This window comes from Cyphellophora attinorum, assembly GCF_001299255.1.
Source record: "Cyphellophora attinorum strain CBS 131958 chromosome Unknown Contig15, whole genome shotgun sequence".
In the NCBI taxonomy this organism is placed as follows: Eukaryota; Fungi; Ascomycota; class Eurotiomycetes; order Chaetothyriales; family Cyphellophoraceae; genus Cyphellophora; species Cyphellophora attinorum.
In genome coordinates, this window is record NW_017253243.1 from 746,624 (window position 1) to 769,191 (window position 22,568).

The window sequence follows — 22,568 nt, forward strand, 5'->3', positions numbered from 1 at the left end:
AGGCAAGGTTGAGACGACGAGGTCAACAATGTCGGGAAACGCAGGCTGGGACGGTTGCTTGAGGATGCGACGAGATGGGTCGTCGACTCACATGGATATATACAAGTACACATGTCACCCAAGGGTGGAGTCTAAACCCTCCAGACATACCTTTCCCCATCGCAACCCGTGCTATGGGGATGGCCCAGGAAGGCAGGGCCCCTCCGAAATCTGGGGCGTGACGCCTAGTCCGGGACGTCGTGCCGTGGGGATTACCCAGGAAGGTATGATCTCCCGAGTCTTGGTAGTGGCGCCCAGCCTTGAAAGTCGGATCTGGGAAGGAATGAGTTGAAACACATTGCGGGTGCGATGGCGGACTCTGCCACAAAAATCGATTTGACTGTGCCGTGCCGTTTAAGCGAGTGGGTTCGAGGCCGACTGTGACCGTCCACCAATTGGATAACTGCATTCGACCCCAGTCGACTTAAAGTCAAATCTCGGAGCTGACCTTCCTTCCTGGTTGATGAACTGTACACATCTTACAACCAGTTGTAGTTGATAGAATGTGTTCACGGCTGCCACAGACGTGTCTGATGTCTCCACAGGTGAGTCTTGTAGCTCCTGCAGTGCTGCTGATGAACAATGGATGAGCTCCTTATGCTGTAGTTTCATACTTATCTTCGACGCGAAAGCTCTACACGCCCTCGTTGCTGGTGAGCGACATCTGCTACCAATTAGCCAGGCATCATTTATCAGACAAGTCGATACTTGCTTCATTAAACGGCATCTAGTAACTGGAAGTAGCCATGGCAATCTCACCGTGGACAGGCAAGCCACTGAATCTCAAGGTCATTGGCACGAATGCCGGTACCTCGATGGATGGGCTCGACATCGCACACATGCATTTCACGCAAGATACACCTACGAGCCCGCTGAAGATGCGCTTGTTGCACGCAGGCGAGGTTCCATTTGATGGCGACCTCAAGCAGCGAGTCATGCGACTCATCAAGGAGAATCAAACTTCGCCAGAAGAGATCTCGATTGTAAACATCCAGCTAGGCGAATTTGCAGCCAACGCGATACAACAATTCGCCGACGACTCGGGCTTCTCGTTGCAAGATGATGTTGACATCATTGCCGGGCAAGGCCAAACGATATGGCACCTCCCACTTCCAGAAATGTTTGAAGGAAATCAGCAAAGAGCACACCTGGATATGGCAGAGATTTCCGTGATCGCGGCCAAGACAGGCGTGACCAGTCTGTCCAATTTTCGCGTCAGTGACATGGCGCTCGGAAGGCAAGGGTGTCCGCTTTTCGTGGCGTGGGATGGGCTGGTAGCAACGCATCCCACGAAGAATCGCGCTGTCCAGAACATAGGCGGTATTGCCAATATCACGATGCTCCCAATGGGCGATGTTCGTGAAGGCTATGACTTCGACACCGGGCCAGGAAATGTTTTCATTGACGCTGCCGTCCGATACTTTACCAATGGTCGGCAACAGTACGATAAGGATGGAGCCCTAGGAGCAAAGGGCAATGTCGATCAAGCCATTGTTGATGAGTTTCTAGAAGGTCCCTATTTCGTACACGACATTCCGAAGACAACGGGGCGGGAGACGTTTGGCGATAGAACCGCAGAACAAATTTGCGAACGGATGCTAGCAGCTGGCGCTCGTCCGGAAGACTGCGTAGCGACCATCACTCGTATAACGGCGAAGGCTTTGGCAGATGCTTACGATCGTTGGGCGCCGAAGGGTGGAATCGATGAGGTTTTTCTGGGTGGAGGAGGATCTTACAATCCGAACATCATCAACTATCTGCGGAAGCGGATGCCTCGAACATCATTCAGCTTTCTCGATGATTTGGGGGTGCCAACAGGCTCTCGCGAGGCGATGGACTTCGGGTTCAAGGGCCTCGAATGCGTCCTCGGCAGGTCATTGATTGTGCCGCAACGAGTCGAAAGTTCGCGGGCAGGCATCATCGGTCACATCCAACCCGGTGCAGGGCTTTCGTACCACCGACTCATGAAGCATGTGCAGGACTTCTGGGGTGATTTTCCTCTTGAAGGAGGATGGAACCCATCATGGAGATGCAAGTCGTCGGAGGACCCAACAAGTCCACAAGCAACGGCAACGGTGTAGGCGCAGGTGCTTAAGGCTCACCGGTCATCGCGCGGCTGCGCTGCAAAATTAGTCTTGCTAGTTGTGTCTTCGTGCAGGTGTTGCCTCGCAGTGTAATCACAAGAACCTTCTCAAATCTGTGACTGCTGCGAATGCTACAATCCACGTTGCTGATGGCCGTTGTTGCCCTGTAGTACATTCCGTTACTGACGACGGGAAATGCATGACATCACATGACGTGAGACCGAAGCACTTGAAGTTCACTTTCAAATTCCGTTGTGGCTGATCTCCTTGACTTCCACCATGTACCATGTCGTTCAGACAGATCATAGACCACATCCCGGGCATTGTGCCATAGCCATTCGTGTCTTTTCGTGTGAATGTCAGCTGCTCGACGGGGCCCCTTGTCACGCGTCAAACGTTCCTGCACCAATTGTCGAAAAGGCCACTTCCGATGCAGCGAAGGTGCTCCGTGCCAACGGTGCTTTGAAAGAGAGCTGACATGTACATATGATCGGGCGTTGCCGTCATTGCAGCTGAAGCAATGGCGTCCTGACGATAGCGACTTACAGAAGGCTGGCCTTGGATCACTATCTGGCAGAGGCGACATCACCATTCGAGGTTTTGTCACAGAGAACCACAAAGTCGAAGCTCATTATCGATTACAGGATCCTGAGACTTTCGCTGGGCAGAAGGACACCAGCCAGAAGCAGAATTCTCTCGACATTGCGCCCAATGATGTGTATTCATTGCTAGTCGCGGAGGTGCATACGGTTGTACCACAACCGGTCAGACACCCTGAAGAAGCATTTCTCCTGGTGCGATACTATAGTATTATTGGCCCCTGGTTCGATCTCTTCGACGCAACCCATCGCCATTGGACTAATACCATCTCATGTTTAGCATTGGCAAATCGCACTCTGTTTGCGGCAATTCTGGCAAGTTGTGCGAAGCAGTATGCTCTGGTATCGGGGGAGAGCTTCATGTCCGTAGCACTCGAGTACTACGATCGAGGGCTCAACACCTTGTCTCAGGCTCTCAGCAGCCCCGCCACTGCGGCAGATGCTTCTGTCTTTGCATCATGTCTGCTCATTGGCTACTGTGAGATGATTAATGCCCGTGGCTGGGACTGGCAGACTCATCTTCAAGGCACATATTCTCTGGTCCAGAATCATGACTGGCACGGTCAGTGCGGCGGCGTAGCTCAGTCCTGCTTTTGGGTCTACTGCCGTATGGACCTGCATGCTTCAATCGCGAGGGCCAGACGTACACTGCTCGACCCCTCGCTATGGCTGCCAAGTGGATCGTCACTCGGTCCAGATTGCTCATCGATCACGGAGTGGGAGCTGGATTCGTGGTGCAACCAGACAGTTGTACTACTAGCCCGAGCTCATAATCTGCTCTGCGACGTACGAAGCGCAGACGACCAGCGATTGTTGTCCATCACATCGCCTGCGTCGGAAAGAGAATCGGAAATGATGGGATGGTGGTTGGACATTTGCAAGTCTGTCCAAGCTCATGAGCACGTACGGCCTCTGCCATTCACCGCGGTAGCTGAGCTGCCACCACTAGATCCCAATATACCGATGCGACGAATCATCCACATATCCCCAGCCGCGTGTGCTGCCAGTCAGATGATGGATGTAGCGCGATTCTATTGTCTGCTTGCTCGTCCAGACAGCACTCAAGCTGAGCGCAAAGACCGCCTGTCATCGCCAGAAGTTTGCGGCATTGCGCTCGAATTGGCCCGCCGCGTCGTTTCGAACAGCATTACCAACCGATATACAACCGCATGGGTGAACGCCGTACAGCTGCTTTCCAGCGTGGGTCGTGTGCTTCCTGGCCAGGGCGAGAGGGCTGCATTGTTACAAGCTCTTGCAGACATACATCGGGAGACAGGCTGGAGTGTTCAGGATCTCGCAGATGACTTGCAGGAGACTTGGAAGCTGAATGATCATGCCAGTCAACAACAGAAGCCTCGAGACACCTTGACAGAGCAAGATGCTGCGCTTCGCTACGTAGGAGTTGCCCTACTTCGGTGTGCAGGACTATGACGAGGAGTTTCCGACACGCAGGTATTACGCAGAAGAGGCGCACCTGTTTCATGCTTCACGATGGCCTAGCCTTGTGGACTTCCATGCTGAGTTGCCCAGCGCGTTCCCGATCAATATTTCAAGCCCCCTGCAGGGGCGTGCGCCACTCGCCTACTCAGACGCGGGACTCCTCTGCGGACTTCACATCCATCAACGACGCGGTCGTCGACGCCTCTGTGCCCGCACAAACACAGTTCTGCAAGCATCCATCCCATAATTGCGTGCCCACTGGACTGAACCCAATGGGGCAGATCGAAGGGCTCCCGCTGCACTGAATCACGCCATCTTCGGCACACGCGCAGTTACACTCGGAGCAGAGAGTCAAGATATCGCCCAGGTCGCCGCACTGAATTTCCACGCTTGTGGAAATGGGCGAGGCTCGAGAGAAGGAGGGTGACTTCGAGCAGAGTCTGGCGAGCGGTGAGTTGCATGTTAAAGCAGCGCCGTGGCGATGGTAGTTCAGAGTGGTCGTTGATGCTAAGGCAGCGGTGAAGCGACTATCGGGAGTCGTTTGCATCTAGGTGCGGGAACTTCTATCGTGTTCTGTTCCAAAGTGCTTCAGAGCCTCGACAGCGTTCGAGGAGTGAGATTGAAGCTTGTCCTGGAAGAAATGCAACCCCCATGGTTTATATCTACATCAGCGACCTAGATTTCTGATCCCGGCGCACAGATCAGAATGTCAGCTTTTCTGTTAGCTAGCTTCCAGTCCGAAACAAAAGCGATGCGGCTGCAAAACCAGCTTGGCGAGCATTCGCTTACTGCCAACATTGTGCGACCGATCACACTTTGCGACCATTGCGCTTCTCGGGCAGCTTTGTGGCCAACAACTAGGGCTTGCTGCACTGGGAACGGTCTGAAGGCGGAGGCGAGATGAGAGAGGTGCACGGTCTACCTGAGTCCGCCAATTTGAGCAGTGCCGGTGTGTCGGCTTCGACTTCAAATGGATTGCCTTGTCATCCGGCTTGGCCTAAGTTTCATACAAGACCGGATGACGAGCTCCTTGCAGTAGTACCTTCCTTCCCAGACTCCTGGTGGGCAAAAGTGGCCGTCGCACGCAGTGATCGCTTCTTCTCATCTAGTCTCGTTCTCAACGCCATGAGCGGCAGGCACGTCACCTCGCGCCTTCCACGATCACGCGACTTGTCGACCGGCTTGGGCGTGATCTACGTAGGACAGGATGTCAAGCTGACCTCAAGCATCGCGATGCTCTCACATCTTCGACATGAATAACATCGAAAGGAGGCCATAGAGCTCACAACTGTACCGTAACATGCACAGGAAGCTCCCACACTCGATTAGAGCTAGGTGTGAGACGACAACTTCATCAGTGAGGACAATCATCAGACTTGTCACCAGGAAGCGTTATCGGCACTAAACATCGATGGAAGCCAGTATCGTCTGGATCATTATACGTTTCGAGATGTTCGCTCTCACTCTCGCTCCAAGACAGCTCTCAGAGCTTGACACTCCACACTCTGCACCATGCCGTCCTTGTCAAATGCGACGACCCATGAGTCTGTCGCTAGATTGTTGTACATAAGCGAGTCAGTCTGTACCCAGTAGTCGTTATCTAGACATAATGGTCAGCTCATATCCTAATATACGGCAGCAGCCAGGTCAGGGCACACTGTAAGACCGGGACAAGTACTTACAGACGCTCCAGAAGTCAGTGTCGCGGAATTCCTCGCCGTACTCATTGAACAAGAACTCCAAGACATATTTGTGATATCTGACACCATTCTCTTCGTAGCTCAGGTCGGTCGGAAACAGTCGATACTCTTTGATATTAGCAGCCCAGAAGACGTTGTTGATCATGTCTGTGCCGTTACTGATCCAGCTAGTAACACGCACACCTGGACCTTCATCGACGCCAAGGGTGACGGAGGAATTGAGCCCCGATGTCCCGCGATATGTGCCGGTGAAGGTGCCGTTGGCTTGATCTTTCATCGCGACCTCGATAGCATTGTACTGCGGAGGAACCATTAGTGAGATCCCGTACGTGTGACTACTCCTGCGCTACTCACGTAGATGTCAATCATTGTGGCGCGCACGGGAGACTCTTGGCCGCCTGGATGATCGCCCGTAGAAAGTGTGGAGAATCCTATCTCGTAGTCTGGAACCAAGCCGAAGCTTGCTGCATACAGACCAATATTACCACCCTTCGTATAGGCATCGACAATGCGCGAAGCATTGGTGACTTCATTGGTCGTAATCGCGGTACGGTAGATCTCCCACGGTGCCTGAAACTGTTAGCCACGAGTCTGTATTCAAGACTCTCGCAGAGCAGGCATACCCCGACAGAGCTCGTCCATCTTGACGTAGAAGTCACTGGCATGAGCCACTTTCTGGTCTCTGCGGCAGAGAGGAACTTGTTGGTATAGATCGCGTGACCCCAGGCCCGGAAGTCCTTCGTGGAGGTGTACTGATTTCCGGCTGGACCTTGTATGCCGATGTCATACGTGAAAAGCGCGTAGCTGTCGTTGCGAGGAATGACTGCGTCATAGTCCCCTTGAGGTACATGAGACGTAGTTGAAGTCATACCCAGCTTGTTGACGAACAAATCGTCGACTGCCTTGTCGAATGGGACACCAGTAGCTGACTCGTACGCCAGGGCAAGGATAGCGTATGCCAGATTGCTGTACGTAGGGGTGTACCATACGGGATTGACCGGAGGGTGATCAATAATGCCTTGCAGAAACTGGGCTCGGGTGCATTGAGGATAGATGTCGCCGTAGGAGTCGCAAAATACTATCGTATCATTTGCCAGAGGTGGGAACCCGTTGTCGACGACCACTTCTATAGGTGGCTGACCAAAAGATTGCGTGGCGAAGTCGCCGAGATGAACTGGAGGAGTCAGTACCAACAAGTCGGGATGTGGACGCTAACATACAATCACGTCCGATTCCAGACATCTGGCTGGCGAGCGCACCAATCGTCACTTCACTCCAGTTCGTGGACATAATCGGGTTCTTATAGGAAGCTTCTGCTGCAGCAAATTCCGGCTATCGTCGTCAATAGCGTTCAACGACATGGCATGGTACTCACGATGTACTTAGTGATGGGATCGTAGAATGTTGATTCACCCAGACCAACAAGCCAGGTGTACATGGTCGTCGCCTTGGTGATGCTTCCGATGCGATAGATGGAGTCCTCGGTGATGCTTCCCTTTGTGAAAGACTCCTTAGGTAAGGCCGGGGCTTCATAGTGATACTGCCAGAGTGACTCGCCGGTTTTCAGACTGAATATGGATGCTGAGAAGGCTGTGTCGTTGTACATCGTGCCGTACTGCGATTTTTGTGCGGCCAACCCATCGTCGATGGCTTTGGTCATCTGTTCTTTGGCGGCGTTAAGTACAGAGAAGTCGGTCAGTGGTTGATAGATTCGACCTAACAAAGTCATCTCTGTATTCGGCATAGGCACAACGGCTGCCATTGTTGATGCGATGCTAGCTAGGAAGGCCCAGCCCGGGCGTCTCACCGAGTACTGCATCTTTGCCAACGTCTAACTGTGACGGCTCGGCGTGTTCGAAGGAGCAGAGAACGACGAAGTACCTCAGTGCTCGGAGAGCCATCCAGGTGGTCGCCAAAGGCTTGATTTATATCGCAAGTGTCTCCATCCAGACTGTCACGTTGTTCATGACCCCATCATCATCTATCTCCCTATCCACAAATTGATGATAATGTCTTGCGAAACTGCCACCCGCAGCAACACAAGTCATGCTGTCGTACGTGACCTTGATGCTGGAGGAAGCGCTTTCGACTATGATGGAAAGGTTAGTGCGCAAGCCCACTTCTTCGTTGGTACGTGCTTAGGAGCCATGTCGCCGGCAAAGCCTGGGTCGGACGGCCAAGGCAGCCTCGCTCGGCAACGTCGTCGCGCTTGCATACGACGTAGTCACTTGCCCCGCGTCTTCTGTATTGCCATAGACGTTCTCGGTTAGTTCTGTACGAGAAGAGTATGTTACCAAGTTCAGGCTTGGACCTGGATGGTAATGTGGGGGAAGAGCTATCGATCAGATTAGGGCGTAGCAACCGCCAGAGGCTTGGCCTGCATCTTCCTAAAGCTTCGAGCAACCGAAGCTGCATACCCTTGCAAACTCTCGCACGACCTTTCTTCCTCCCACCTGGGCATTCATGTTTTCGGCTTGCTGATCCTGAAAACTCGGACGCTCGCCTGATGATGCTAACGCACTGGCAGAATACGTCTACTAGCACTCTCTTGCACAGTCCAGCGCGCTTGCACCTTTCCGTCGAAGCGCGCATCCCACTTTTGCGAAGGGCTCATGATCTTGCATGACAGGTGCAGTGAGATAACGTCTTTCGCAGACCACGCGATCTTCTTCACGGTTGACGAATCAGCGCCGTTACTAGACAGAGTACTCAAGTAACGAGCTATGTCTCTGGACTATCTTGCACCGTCGTTTGCTTATCATGGACACGAGTAGTCCTCGACCTGTCAGGGACCAGCCCAGCCTCATATCTTCAGTCGTGCCCGATGCCAGCTAGCTTCCATCTTCCTTCCCTCATTCATGCTCAGACATCAATCTCGCTGACATGGCAGACGAAGTCAAACACGCCGCCAGCGCGCGGGACGATGTGGTGGACGACAAAGAGCAGCTCACCGTCAATGCGGCTGGCACAGTTGTCGACCATGGTCTTCACCGTCAGCTCAAGCAACGGCAGATGAACATGATAGCGCTTGGTGGTGTCATCGGGTAAGCAGCGTCGGTTGTGCATCGATATCACCTGACAATCTCCAGAGCAAGTATCTGGTACGGGGTTGGTGTTTCGATCTCCTACTCCGGTCCAATAGGTGTCTAGCCCATACTGAGACCTGCCCTGATCAAAAACAGGTCGGCGCACTGGTCTGCTTCATCATCATGGGCATAAACATTTTCTTTGTAATGCAGTGCATTGGGGAGCTGGCGACTCTTTATCCCTCCGCTGGAGCATTCACAGAACACTGTGGGCGCTTCGTCGACGGCTCAGTTGCCGTGTCGCTCGGCTGGAACTACTGGTACCTCGTGAGTGCTGCACTCAGCCCTCGATTCACAGGCTCACATGAGTAGTGGGCGATAAACCTGGCGGCCGAATACAATCTCATAGCAGTCGTGCTTGGCTACTGGACGGACAAAGTGCCTGACTACGGCTGGATCTTGATGGCCTGGGCTTTCTATCAGGGAATTGGGCTTCTGGGAATCATTGTCTTCGGTGAGGTCGAGTTCTGGCTGGCTCTCATAAAGATCGTGTTTGTCTTGGTCACCTTTCTGCTCAGCATACTTTGCAATACTGGAGCCATCGGAGGCGACTACGTCGGTTTCAGGTATTGGTCGAATCCTGGTCCAGTGATCAACGGTATCAATGGCTTTGGCAAGTCGTTCGTCCTTTCTGCTGTGTACTACAGCGGAACAGAGCTTGTTGCCATCACTGCTGGTGAGAGCAGGAATCCGCATCGAGCCGTACCATCAGTATGAGCCCACCACAGAACAGTCTACAGGATGCTGACTCTTCTCACAGGCGATCAGGAAGACCTTGTATCGAGTTGTCTTCATATATTGTATGTCAAGCCACCCATTTCCGATGTCTCGACTAACCAGAGGTTCAGGGGGGATCATGTTCTTCGCATCAATTGCTGTCAGTGCAAGAGACGAAGACCTTCTCACTGGTACAAGCCGCGCTGGGGCGTCACCTTTCGCCATCATGCTTCAACATGCAGGCTGGAAACACGGCCCTGATCTGATCAACGCTTTCATATTCATTGCTACTTTCAGCGCCTCAAATTCCTCGATCTATATCGCCTCCCGAACCCTCAAAGCCTTGGCCGATCAAAGGAGAGCGCCGAAGTTCTTCAGCCGAACACACTTCCGCGGCGTGCCAGTATACGCTCCATAGCATCGAATCTCGTTGGCCTCATCGGCCTCACGACTATCTCGGAAGGTGGTGGGAAGGTCTTTGGCTATCTGACCACCTTGATCGGGGCCGGAAGCCTCATTGCATGGTCTTTGATCGGGATAACGCACCTTCGGTTTCGAAAGGCATGGCGTCTGCAGGGCTTCACCGAGAAAGACCTGCCATTCAAAGCCTTTCTCTATCCTTACGGGACTTGGATAGTTGCAATCTTCAACCCGTTCTTGGTCATTATTCAGGGATACGCCACTCTGGTAAGTTGTCTTCATCGGCTACAGGATCTCGCTAACACAGTGAAGCTCACGCCATGGAGTCCCGTGGACTTCGTCTTCTCCTACGTGATCCTGGTTCTCTTTGTGGTTCTGACGGTATTCTGGAAGCTGTATCACAAGACCAAGCTGGTTGACTTGGCTACGGTCAATCTGCATGAAGGGAGGAGAGAGGTGCTTGCCCAAGACGATGACGAAGAGCGACCGGGCCTCACTCGCCGAGCGATGAACGCTGTGCGTAGTCGTCTCTCCAGCTCCTAGGCAACAATGGTAATCCATAGCGTAGCGAAGTCGAAGTTCATGGTCTAAACTGTCAGGAATATTTTTGCTCCTGCTTAGCAATGTAGAATCCTTGGCTTGGGCAATGGGGCAAGACTTACAGCAAGCATATTTTCCAAGCGCACCCTCGTCGTTTCCTAGCTCGAAGCTCACTTCCTATCGTGAGTTTCATGCAGTTGCTGCGTCCTACAGCACCAGCACCCGGACTTCTTGATGTGGATCCGAGGCTCGTAAAAGGGTAACCGCTTTGGGACAGTGCATGCAGTCAAGCTAGAACTCGGTCTTCACGAACCTCATCGCATCCACCCTCGTACGTTAGCGACACTGGACCTGAACGGGTGATGAGGATCGCGGTGAACCCCCACGGACACATGTGGGGCAACGGAACAGCTCTCACTCCCCAACGATCAAGCCCATGAAAGGCTCCCCCTTCGCGGTAACTTCCCTATGTCCTCGGCCATCCGCAATGACATACCACAGTAGAGCGCGAAGGCCTCATCGCGGTTGGAGCTCGGCTGGTGACAAGATCAAGCCGTCCCGGCCTGAATGCTGCACTCTTTTAACGCTGATTAGCCCAAGCGGAGTTGCCCACACACGATGCGGAATTTTGCGAAGACCGAACCTAAAAGGCAATTTCATCTGCGAGCATAACTCGACAACACAAATGACCTTCCTCACTATCATATTCGGCTATTCGCGGGGTCATTGTACCGAGACTGCCATCACAAGGATCCCTAGTGTGCGTCGACTGAGCTCCAGCGCCGCGATCTGACCTCGAAAGGATCATCGTTGCGTTTTGACCTGCCCAGACGAGTCTGATAACGACATTCCTACCAGCTCAGCCTGATACGCCCGGGCTTCAGAGCACGACGGGGTCATTAAGCTCGACTTCCGCCAGATTCAAGTCATCGTTTCATCAAGTTCAACAACGAGATGTCCGCAAATGGGGCATCCTCATCTCCGGAGCCCAGCTCAAAGCGTGTAGAACGCCTGCTCAAGGCAACACCTTTGATCGATGGGCACAACGATTTCCCATTCCTGCTTCGCCAGCAGTTGCACCATCAAATCTACGATCATGACCTCCGCGACAATCTGGACTGCCACACAAGCGTCAAGAAGATGCGGCAAGGCATGATGGGTGGCCAATTCTGGAGCATCTACGTGCCCAATCCAGAGGAGGCGAGGCTTGTGGTTCCGGATGAGGATGCCGAAAGTCAGGAGAACGGTGCAGCCACCAATGGATATCATATGTTGAAGTCTTATGAGAAGAAGCATACCTGTGGTTGTGAGCACATCCCAGCAAACGGTGGACAGCGAGGGAAAGGCTTGGGTCTCAATGAGCCGAACGTGAGTAAAGTCGTGCAGCCTTTTCGATGCAGTCGACTGTGCAAGCCCTCCTCCTCGTGAGCTCGGCTCAGTAGACACAGAGACGCCCAAACTAACACCTCGTAGCACTGTGTTCGCGACACGCTCGAGCAGATCGACGTAACTCATCGCCTCATCCGCGCATACCCTTCGGACTTCACACTATGTACCAAGCCTGCAGCGGTCCGCAAAGCACATGCCTCCGGAACGATTGCATCCATGCTCGGCATCGAGGGCGGGCACTCCACAGGCAACTCAATACCTGCACTGCGTCTCTTCTTCGATCTGGGCGTCCGGTACATGACCCTCACCCACAACAGCGACACCGCATTCGGCACGTCCTGGATCACAGTCGATCCGCAGGTTCCTGGGGCCGAAGACAATGGGCTGTCAAAGTTCGGCGAAGAATGCGTGCGAGAGATGAACAGGTTGGGGATGCTGGTCGATCTCAGCCATGTTAGCCACCAGACGATGCGAGATGCGTTGAAAGTCGCCAGAGCGCCAGTGATCTTCAGCCATAGCGCAGCGTACTCAAAGACTAAGATCGGGCGTAATGTGCCGGATGATGTTCTACAGACTGTGAAGCAGAATGGAGGTGTCGTCATGATTCCGAGCGTGCCGTTTTTCTTGAGGGAGTCGACAGAAGGGCAAGGCTTTACCGAGATCCGTGCTACTGTCGATGACTATCTGGATCATGTTATTTACATAGCAAACCTGATCGGCTGGGAACACGTGGGACTGGGAAGTGACTTCGATGGGTGTGAGACCACAGCCGAGGGCCTCGATGTGAGTGATACTGCTTGGCCATGTGATATATCATCACACTGACACACCTTGCAGGACACTTCCAAGTGGCCAAACATGCTTGCAAGACTGATCGAGCGCGAGAACGTGACGGACGACCAGATTCGAGGCCTCATCGGCGAGAACGTGCTACGAGTCTGGGAGCAGGCGGAGAAGGTGGCCATCGAGATTCAACAAGCAGGCGCGAAACCTACCGAGAAGCATTGGGAAGGCAGGATATGGGAGCCGGAGAACTTCGACGTTCCTAGGATATACGCTCGTAAATGAGGTGAGAGTTGTATTTTGAAGCTTACTTGCAGCACGTGGTCGGTGCTCTGTCCATCAAGTCGCGTACCTCTCTCACGCCAGCTGTCACCGATCCCTTTCGCGGTTTCTCTCTGCACAACCTCTTCGACGCCTCTGTGCGTCATCCTCGGTGCTGGAGCCTTTACTAGGATTGCAACTTTGCCCTTGCTGGACAGTCTGCCTCCTGAGTACTCAGACTCCGCATCGCTTACCTGCTAGCGTTGCCTGGTTGCCTTGCAAACGTTGTGACTATATGACGCAGTGAATGCTGGAACTCATTGTTTGCATCCATGATTTGACTCGCTCAGGACCGACGACATCGACACGTCTGCGTGACCCCGTTCACAACGCCGTGTATGCAGATATTCCACACACAGTGTCGCCAAAAACTACTTGCCTCAGGACGAGAGTATTGACACCGCTTCCGGTGTACGGCAAGATTGGCGTGTGGTTAACCGGGCGACCAGACCTCGATTCGAGTGGCCACCATCGCAACTACACCTGCCCGAACACTCACAACTTTCTCTGGATCATCCTTCTCAATTACACCCTGTCGCCAACCAAGCACAAGCTTCAACACTGCGAGCATTTTCTGCCTGACGATATTCCTCCATCACACAAAGCAATCGACACTCGTCCCCCTCCGCGACTAGAGCCGACTCCTCCCGACAATGCCGATCGTCGAATCTGAACCCCGGCGCGATCAGCGTCTACGAGGGGTAAGATCGCTACGGCAGGTATGCCTCGATCGCACCATGGATATCATGCTTGAGGAGCCGGCTCCATTTGAAATGGTCGCCGCGCTACCTTGGAAGCTGCAACAAGATCTTCTGACACAAGTATCGGCGGACCGACGCGAGAAGCTAGATTCCGAGAAGCGCAGAGGCCCCGTTCCATTGATAGACCAAGAACAGCGGGACAATAGGGACGCCAATGCAGAGTTCATCGAGAAGCATGCAGAGCACTTTGTGAAATGGGGTCACCCGGACTTGGACACAGCAGACGCTTTCTGGCAGAACTTCCTCGGATGGGCAGACAGTCTTCAATCTTCTGCTAACGAGGGTGCTGACGGGGTCTACGACGATCCGGTGCTGCTGGTCAAGAACTCAGATGATTCCCTGATTCGCTTCAGCATCTGTCCACGCTTCGTCAACGAACCATCGGATTATGACTGCGGACATTTCGAACACTTCAGTCTCTCCGATCTGATCTCATCGGAACTGATGGTACGTCGCTTACCAGCTCTGGCCGATGCACCGGGCGGCCAGTTCTTCGACCATGGGGACCTGTACGAATGGAGACATGGAGAACTATCCGTGAGAATCGCTGGTGACACTGAAGGACTCCAGGGACCGGGTATGTGGTGCGATTTCATAGGTGACAGGGACTGTGTGAGAAGTGCAGAAGTGTACCTCAACGCGCTGCTGAGCCCCATCGAAGAACAGTACTGGAACAATCGTCGAGGACGGACTGCCTTCGCTACGCGCTATATGAAGTTGTTCGAATCGGTCGACATCGGATCAGCTACGGGATGAGAAGGCCATGCCAGACCACGCGTTCGTCAACATCGATACGACGCTCAAATTACAACTTCATGAGAGTTCCTTGCTTCATCTTGCACTACAATTGGAGCGCCCGGCGAAATTGATTCGCAACGAGAGGATTGCTATGCGGCGGAAGACGGCAGAAACAACGGCTCATATGACGCCTGCGGACATCATGGGTCTGCCGACATGCAACGGACCACATCGATGGTAGTGCTGGTCAAGCTGGATCTGATGAGCCCGGATGACGGGCAGCATGAGGCTGCCTTAAGAGACATACCCTCAAGGTAGCAGTTGCCCAGGCAGGACCTTCAGTCTCAGCTTTCGCACCTTTCCATACGTGTCGTTTGTCACATGACAGAGTGGTCAACGTATTTTCATTGCAGCCTGATCGTCTTGTTACCCTGCCTACCAGATTGCCTTTCAAGTGACCATGGAAAGTGACTGCAAACGGAGCTGGCGGGACAACTTCTTTTCCCAATTCCACGATAATTGCTGCTCGTTTCGATCGCAATTCCAACCACCGACAAGCACAATTGGCAACACCTCAAGCTTCGCCGGACGACGGCTTCGACAATGCCGATCGTCGAAGCTGAACCTAAGCACGATGAACATTCCCGGGGTGTAAGGTCTTTGTATCAGGCCAGTCTCGACCATGCTGCAGATACCCTCTGGTCCGAGCCACGCCCACGCGATTTGTTCGAGACGTTGCTCCCACCATTCAAGGAGACTTATTGGGAGCCCTACTCAATGATCGACGCAAGCTTCAGGAGACAGAGCAACGGCTGACAGAGCTGGAAAGCACAATACCTTTGATGGACAGAGAAGCTCACCTCGGTATCGACAAGAATGTACAGTTCATTCGACAGCACCCAGAGAGCTTTGTGGTAGGACACCACCCGGACTATCGCAGCGAGAGAGATTTTTGGTACAACTTTTTGGAAGCAGCAGACGATCGACGATTCCAAGGCGGAGGGCAGAAGCTGCGGAATTGCGACTGGGTCTGGTTGATCGAAAACTCGGAAGACTCGCTGATACGATTCAGCATATGCCCAACGTTTAACGCTTGGGAGGATGTATGCAACTGCTTACACCGACAACACTTTGAGCTGCCGGATCTCATCTCATCAGATCTGCTGATGCGTCGCTTGTACATTCTGAAGAATGCGCCGGGTTGCCGTATTGAGAGGGATGACAATCTTGGAGAGAATGATACTTTCGGGCTCACATGGTTCATAAAGACTTAGTCGTGGAAATGCATGGGTCCTCAAGAGGCCTGAGTGCAGGTGCGAGCTTGCGCGGCGATCAGAACAGTATCAGGATGGCAGAAGCGTATCTGAATGCGTTGCTGAGCCCGATCGAATCAGATTATTGGAGCAGCCAGAAGATGACAGGGCGAAATGCCTTCGCGAGGCGATACGTGAAGTTGTTCACGCCACCGGAGACCTGGACGACCACTGGACCAGGCGCTCCTCCCAAAGCGACCTGCACAACCATCGATATGGATTCCTACTGAGAGCCGACAGGGGAAAAAGCAAGTGGCGAGGTTGGACCGTGATGGCAACGCCGTTGCGACGGTCAAGAAACGAGAAAGAATGGCTCTTTGAATTTGTGCTGGGAGCGACCGGCTCGTATATGAATGGCGGAGCGTATCGATGGTGGTCATGGTCAAGCTGGATGGCATCCGCGCAGATGGAGGACGCAGGCAGTATGGGGCAACATAGCCAGGCACTCGTCAGATGGAAGTGGTTAAGACAGGTAGCACCACCAATCTCAGCTTCAGGTCTCCCCACAGCTCCGTTCGGTCTTCCACATCACGGCGTTTTTAACCTGTAGGGGCACTGGCGTACTGTCCAGAGGTGGCAGAGTGATTGTCTTGTTGCTCCAACGGTTGTGTAGATGTCCCTTCAAGTGACAACCAAAAGTGACTTCCAACAAACCTCGCGAGACACGACTTCGCTGAAACATTTGCAATTTGTCCACATCACCTTGCAATAATTCCTCTCCACGCTCATCGCATCGATCACCAACTGGCGCTACCGAACAAATCTTCAATTGCTTAGCCCTGGCCGCGACGATGCCGGTCGTCATTGCAGAACCGAAGGACGGCGGAGATGGCGAACGCAGCCAGGGTGCAAGATCTCTACTACACGTCTGTCTTGATGTCGCCACAAACGTCTTGCCTGACGAGCCGAACCCATACAGCCTAGTGAGCACACTACCGGAACTCCTCCAAACGAAGATGGCGGTACACCTCCTGAGTGATCGACGTGAGCTGCAGAACGTCAAGACCTACATGGACAAGATCCCGTTGATGGACCAGGAGAAGCATCTCACGATCGACAGAAATGCCAAGTTTGCAGCCGACCACCCGGATATATTCGACGACCTCGATTACTCCCTCGGAGAAGTTCTTCGCGCTGCTGGGTTGCTTCCTCGTACAGCCGCGCCGAGTGCTGCCAGATGCCTTGATGGAGAGGTGCTCCTGGTCGAGAATACAACAGATTCTCTGCTCCGGTTCAGTATCTGTGCGACCTTCGAGCATCGTAGGGGCAGATGTCGGCATCGCAAACACTTCAAAATGGGAGACCTCATCTCACCCCAACTTCTCGAGAGGCGATTGAAGCTCATGAAGAATGAAAGAGACTGGAAGCTTGAGGACACCAATTACGATGATCCAACAACTTGGACACACGGAGATCTCAGGTTGGAAGTCTACCTTGAGGACCATGACGAGGAACCCGACGTGACCTGTGTTTTCAAGGGTGACATAGACTGTGTTAGGGGTGCGGAGATCTACCTCAACGCATTGTTGAGCCCAATTGAGAGGATCGACGGCAACAGTAACTATGGGGAAGAGGCTTTTGCAAGGTGTCTCAGCAAGCTGCTGGAACTAGCAAAGGTCGAGAAAGACTCTGCCGCAAATGGGTCTTGATCCCAGACATCGGAAATCCTTGGGTGCGCTGGGATGATGGAATGATTCGAGTGCTAGCGTGCAGTCGATCAAGGACTCGCAAGTGACGATGCGTCGGAGCAGCATGAGACACAGGTATCGACAGACGTGAGTTGCAACAGATTGACTGCAGCGAGAGGTGGGACGTCGAAAGGTCGTCTCGTTGCTCACTGAGAATATCGCAAGGTCTTCAGGCGCTGAGTTGCGCGACTTGCAGGACAGAGGTTGTCCATACCAGCAATAGGCCACCTTTCAGTCCAGTGATGCGGTCGAGAGTGCTGAAGCAAACGTCCACGACAAGAGTCCAAGCAAGGCTCTGTAATGCTAGAGAGCCTGAGCTGTTGTTAACGTCTATCCAGGAACACAAGGACGGCAAACCCATAGTCACAAACAGGAGCGCAGCAGTCTGAATTCTTATCCTTCTTCAGACCACTCAATTACGCAGCATTGTCGCTTTTCATTGCTGCAGCGCATCTCCATTACTGCATTTTTGATCAGAGCAGTGCTTAAGCAATATTGTTAACCTGTGCGCTGTTAATCTATGCGAAACGCTGCAAGAGTCTCCAATAGCGCCAGCAAGGTAGAAGCTAGCGCAATGTGTAAGAGCTCATAAGACAACAACAGAGACGCACCAGGTTTTCGACCCCAAGCAGACAGCGAACCACCAAGACAATGCCTGTCGTTCTAGCAGAGCCCAAGGAACGCGAGGTTCTCGACCATGGTCGCAAAGGCGCACGAGCTCTCCGCCAGATTGCTCTCGAGAATGCTCTGCTTGATGAGCCGAGTCCACAAGCCCTGGCTGAGGAAATCCCCTGGTCTGTTACAAGAGATATGTTGATACACCTCTTGAATGGTCGACGGCAAGCCGAAGCAGAGGTCTCGCTCCTCAAAGACTCCATGCCGTTAATGGACAGAGAGCACTTTCTCGGCATTGATAAGAATGCTGAGTTCGTCAAGGAACATCACGGCAGCTTCAACGTTGGCCTGCTCGACCACCAAGTACCCGCCAGCACATGGGAGGGCGTCGTCAAATCAGCCAAAGAACTCAAATCACTTTCAACTTTCGTATCGCGACGTACAAAAATTGCCAGAACTTTTAGAGATGTTAGGCTGATCGAGAATTCGGGCAACTCCCTGCTTCGGTATAGGATGTGCAAAAAGATCGACCACGAGGCGGGCACCAGATCCTGTAAGGATGACAACCACTTCAAACTTGAAGACCTCATCTCTCCGCAACTCCTCAAGCTCCGCTTGGAAGTCCTGCAATCCGAATGGGAGTGGGTGGACGAGGGCAAAGACGATGAGGGTGACGAGCGTTGGAGTCACGGAGACCTTCGCTTGACCTTTGGTGATGGGTGGTTCGATGTAGATCATGCGGATCTTGGCGGGTTTTCACCAGTGTTCTGGGCCCATTTTGACGGCGATGAGGACAGTATCATGAGTGCAAATATTTACCTCAATGCTCTGTTGAGCCCAGTGGAGGCATCAAGTTACGGGAATCTCGAAACGCTGGACGCTTCGCAGTTCGCTATGGCAAGGTATTCGAGCTGCTCGACAAGGATAAATGAGCATTTTCAGCGTGGCCTTTGGATCCCAACATTTCGAATCAAGGCGGGCTTTGAGGGCTGAAATTGTTTTGCACATCGAGCCAGGAAATTTGGGAGGAGTCTCACTTGAGCTCTAAGTCGGAGAATCAACCTATTATCAATTTCCCTGCCAGGGAGGTCGCTGTTGGAAATCTGGCCTGTATGTTGAGGATGGAGCAAACGCTCATTTCTTGGTTGAACAGCTTCGGGGGATTTTCATAGATTTGTAAAGCCTCGCTGGCTCGTTGTTGATGCTGGAGCTTCGAGATTGACGACAAGTTGGGCATGCAAGCTCTTTGGCTTAATCGCAGAGCGGCAGTGGGGAGATCGGAGCGGAACCCAGGTCGCCTGGAATTTCTCTGATGGCATGCCACATGTAGAGACAAGCGCTCGTTGTACTGGGAAAGGATGACATAAGGCAGCCAGCAACCTCAGCCCAGACTGTGGTCTCGATTTCGCTGATACGGAGGTTAGCGCTCAACCGTAAGCTACGACCTTCAGCTCGGTCGATCGACCCAAAAGTCGATCTCTGAATGCTTCCGGAAAAGTCAGTGACAAAAGGCGTACCACATTGCTACAAGCCGTCGAGTTTGCAGCAGCTTCGAGTCCCAATGCAAAAGGAGCAGTGAGGGAAAGTGGAGCTGCCGGAACTCGCCGAGACCGATCGACCTTGGCATTAGGCAAATTGATCGATCGATCCCGGACTTTTTCACTCCTCGTGGTGCCCTGACCATTACTAGAACATACATCCAATGCTCCAACATGGGCTCAGTCTCACCGGCTCACCCTGCCGATCACAACTCACTACCAGCCGCCCAATCAGCCACGGTACGCCACATCTACGACTTTGTGGAGCAATTCTTCCAAAATCCCCAATTCGACGCGTCGCACGACTTCCGGCATGTAAGACGCGTGACCAGGACGGCCATTGAGATCTTCGAAGCAGAAAGGACTGCCAATCCTGACTTGGACCTATACACGATCATTCTGGGCGCCTTACTGCACGACGTCGAGGACAAGAAGTATGCCCAATCGAAGGACGCCATCAAACTTGCCCTGCTCGAGGTTGGCATGCCGGAAGCAGAAGCTTCTCGACTGCAGAGACTCGTAGAGGGCGTTTCGTACTCATCGGAGATCAAAGATTCGGAGAAGGTGCGCCTGCTGATTGCGGAGATCCCAGAGCTCGCTGTAGTGCAGGACGCAGACCGGCTCGATGCCATCGGCGCCATCGGGATTGCTCGGTGCTTCACTTTCGGAGGCGCCAAAGATACGAGGTCCCTTGAGGAGTCGGTAGAGCATTTCCACGACAAGCTGTTCAAGCTGGAAGGCATGATGAAGACTGAGACTGGCAAGGTGTGGGCCGCTGAGAGGACCAGGGTCCTTCACGACTTCGTGGACTGTTGGAATCGTGAGATCAGGTGATGAACTTTCTCGAACGTGCAAATCAACTTCGCAGTTCCGAGAACCGAGCTGAGCGTTGAGGCTTGGGCTTCTGCGAGACTACCGGGGCCAATACTGAATAAGGCTTCATACTGGTGAATAAAGCGGCTCAAGTCTCCTCTGCATCGCCAGGCTCGCCTAAGTCTTCAGGCTTCGGTTCAGCTGCTTCAGATGCCTCCACTGAAGCTGGTGGTGCGGCTCCTCCAACTTTCGGAGGAGGCGCTTTTGGCGTGCCATGACGCGATGGAGCGAAATCCTGCGCAGCACTCTTCTGCGCTCCCTCCGCAAACATATCGTCGAAGCCAGCATTAGGTGACACTGCTCTATGTGCTCTCCCCTTCTTCGCTCTGGAGCCAACAACTGGTGGTGGAGCATTTGGATTCAGCATCGGCGGTGGCGCAGCGTTCGGATTCAACATCGGTGGTGGTGCTATTGGTGCAGCTTGATACGTCGTGTCCGCAGTGCCGTTGTATAGATCAATACTTCTTTTTTCCGCACTGGCGTCGAACAGATCTTGACCTGGTGCCTGAACCTCCTCTCCGATACCGACAGGGAGTCGATGTAGGGCACCGAAGCCAAGGACTGCTCCCAGTGCACCCTCGCCGCCCCAGCCCCTTCGTGGCACTAATTCGACCTCTCTTACCACGTCAAACTCCGAATTATACACCCAGAGCATGAGGCTTCTGTTTAAGTGATCTTCGACTAGCTCGCCGAGAGCAGACTCGCCCTTGAGTGTTCCGCTGGGTGATCCGAGGACGTAGTCGCTATGTGGCAGGAGGCCAGCTAGGTGAGCGGGCGACAGAGGGGAGGGGATGGTTAAGATGTGCCACACGTTAAATGTCGAGTTGAGAGGTGAAAGCTGCAGTGACAAGCCGAGGCTGTCAGGCGCTTGCGGTACTGGGACCGTGAGCTGTGTTGTCCGCTGTCCCTTTGCACTCCATATGTCTAGTGTGCAGTATCCCCCTGCGCAATTCTTGAGTTCGGTTGCAAATAGGGACGGGTCCGGCGATTCCTGCCAGTGGTCAGCATTCACAGAACCACTAATTGGGGCTCACATACAATGAAGTGGCCGTTGATACCAATGATGAAGTCAAACCATGGCTCGAGAGCCAGTTCGGTGTTCGTGTTCCTTAGAACCTGGAAACCAAAAGTATTGTCGCCAGGGTTCTGCGCGCCTTGCTGTTGTGTTGGCTCGGCGTCGAGCCGCCCGATGAACCGATTGAGCGCTCCAAACATCGTGAGCGCGTCACTTTGGGCAAAGCACGTCCATGGTGGGTTCGCTGGTGTCGCGACTGGAGCCGACGTGGTCGATGTTGATACTCGCAGCCTTGTAAGTCACGTGCAAGGCTTTTGTCCTGAAACCTTCTGGTTGAGAAATGGCATCCATGTAATTCCAGTCCATCTCCTGCAAACACATCATCTTCCGTTATGATAGCAACCTTTGAATTGCGGGTAGATATGCAGGCCCGGGCTCGTGCCCATCCTGCAAGTCTCACCGCTGCGGGCCTCATAGCGGTCGCTGATATGCCGCAACGCGGGTCATCGACTTAATCGCTGGCCATAGGCGCTGTCATTGGCAGCCTTCCTGGCTTATAGCACGGCGGCGCTTGTTGAAACCGAGAACTACTTCTGGATAGTGCTTGCTTCATGGTCGGTTGGGGCCAATGCCCACCGTGCCTGACAATTTGTCGTGTGAGCGGTCTGGGCTCCGAACTCCCTGCTCTACCGCCAACATCCTGACCGCCGCCACCACCAAGAAGTGCGACATAAGTATTATGACAGCAAGTTCTCCATGCCTCGATCTGACTGGCAGTGTAAGTCCTCTACCGAACGCCGAGCTGACAACAGTGATCCTACGTTACCATAATGGCTTCTTGAGATGCAGGCTCTCATCTCGAGATGGAGGCAAGGACCAAACGATGTGCAGGCCACCCAGCCGGAGAGG

General features: G+C 53.3%; 10 protein-coding genes across 10 annotated transcripts; 8 read left to right on the forward strand and 2 right to left on the reverse strand.

Moving 5' to 3' along the window:
• Positions 1-785: 785 nt before the first annotated feature.
• AB675_5255 (Anhydro-N-acetylmuramic acid kinase) lies at positions 786-2,120 on the forward strand (the record flags this gene model as incomplete). The annotated part of the gene is made up of 1 exon (XM_018145453.1): positions 786-2,120. The coding sequence occupies one exon, from the start codon at positions 786-788 to the stop codon at positions 2,118-2,120; it is 1,335 nt and encodes a 444-aa protein (XP_017999377.1).
• Positions 2,121-2,409: 289 nt separating this feature from the next.
• On the forward strand, positions 2,410-4,153 carry AB675_5256 (uncharacterized protein; the record flags this gene model as incomplete). The annotated part of the gene is made up of 2 exons (XM_018145454.1): positions 2,410-2,448; positions 2,636-4,153. The coding sequence occupies 2 exons, from the start codon at positions 2,410-2,412 to the stop codon at positions 4,151-4,153; spliced, it is 1,557 nt and encodes a 518-aa protein (XP_017999186.1).
• Positions 4,154-5,622: 1,469 nt separating this feature from the next.
• Positions 5,623-7,624, reverse strand: AB675_5257 (uncharacterized protein; the record flags this gene model as incomplete). Its single annotated transcript, XM_018145455.1, has 6 exons — positions 5,623-5,762; positions 5,845-6,160; positions 6,217-6,432; positions 6,486-7,036; positions 7,083-7,194; positions 7,238-7,624. 6 exons carry the CDS (start codon positions 7,622-7,624, stop codon positions 5,623-5,625), a joined length of 1,722 nt encoding a protein of 573 aa, XP_017999306.1.
• Positions 7,625-8,745: 1,121 nt separating this feature from the next.
• AB675_5258 (General amino acid permease AGP3) lies at positions 8,746-10,628 on the forward strand (the record flags this gene model as incomplete). Its single annotated transcript, XM_018145456.1, has 8 exons — positions 8,746-8,906; positions 8,952-8,970; positions 9,045-9,215; positions 9,261-9,659; positions 9,709-9,748; positions 9,797-10,034; positions 10,070-10,352; positions 10,398-10,628. The coding sequence occupies 8 exons, from the start codon at positions 8,746-8,748 to the stop codon at positions 10,626-10,628; spliced, it is 1,542 nt and encodes a 513-aa protein (XP_017999231.1).
• A 951-nt stretch (positions 10,629-11,579) lies between these two features.
• On the forward strand, positions 11,580-13,082 carry AB675_5259 (putative dipeptidase; the record flags this gene model as incomplete). Its single annotated transcript, XM_018145457.1, has 3 exons — positions 11,580-11,993; positions 12,099-12,797; positions 12,852-13,082. The coding sequence occupies 3 exons, from the start codon at positions 11,580-11,582 to the stop codon at positions 13,080-13,082; spliced, it is 1,344 nt and encodes a 447-aa protein (XP_017999188.1).
• A 773-nt stretch (positions 13,083-13,855) lies between these two features.
• AB675_5260 (uncharacterized protein) lies at positions 13,856-14,635 on the forward strand (the record flags this gene model as incomplete). The annotated part of the gene is made up of 1 exon (XM_018145459.1): positions 13,856-14,635. One exon carries the CDS (start codon positions 13,856-13,858, stop codon positions 14,633-14,635), a length of 780 nt encoding a protein of 259 aa, XP_017999174.1.
• A 2,086-nt stretch (positions 14,636-16,721) lies between these two features.
• On the forward strand, positions 16,722-17,579 carry AB675_5261 (uncharacterized protein; the record flags this gene model as incomplete). Its single annotated transcript, XM_018145460.1, has 1 exon — positions 16,722-17,579. The coding sequence occupies one exon, from the start codon at positions 16,722-16,724 to the stop codon at positions 17,577-17,579; it is 858 nt and encodes a 285-aa protein (XP_017999217.1).
• A 690-nt stretch (positions 17,580-18,269) lies between these two features.
• AB675_5262 (uncharacterized protein) lies at positions 18,270-19,226 on the forward strand (the record flags this gene model as incomplete). The annotated part of the gene is made up of 1 exon (XM_018145461.1): positions 18,270-19,226. The coding sequence occupies one exon, from the start codon at positions 18,270-18,272 to the stop codon at positions 19,224-19,226; it is 957 nt and encodes a 318-aa protein (XP_017999409.1).
• Positions 19,227-19,945: 719 nt separating this feature from the next.
• On the forward strand, positions 19,946-20,605 carry AB675_5263 (uncharacterized protein; the record flags this gene model as incomplete). Its single annotated transcript, XM_018145462.1, has 1 exon — positions 19,946-20,605. The coding sequence occupies one exon, from the start codon at positions 19,946-19,948 to the stop codon at positions 20,603-20,605; it is 660 nt and encodes a 219-aa protein (XP_017999452.1).
• A 127-nt stretch (positions 20,606-20,732) lies between these two features.
• AB675_5264 (uncharacterized protein) lies at positions 20,733-21,859 on the reverse strand (the record flags this gene model as incomplete). Its single annotated transcript, XM_018145463.1, has 2 exons — positions 20,733-21,635; positions 21,683-21,859. 2 exons carry the CDS (start codon positions 21,857-21,859, stop codon positions 20,733-20,735), a joined length of 1,080 nt encoding a protein of 359 aa, XP_017999328.1.
• Between the last annotated feature and the right edge of the window lie 709 nt (positions 21,860-22,568).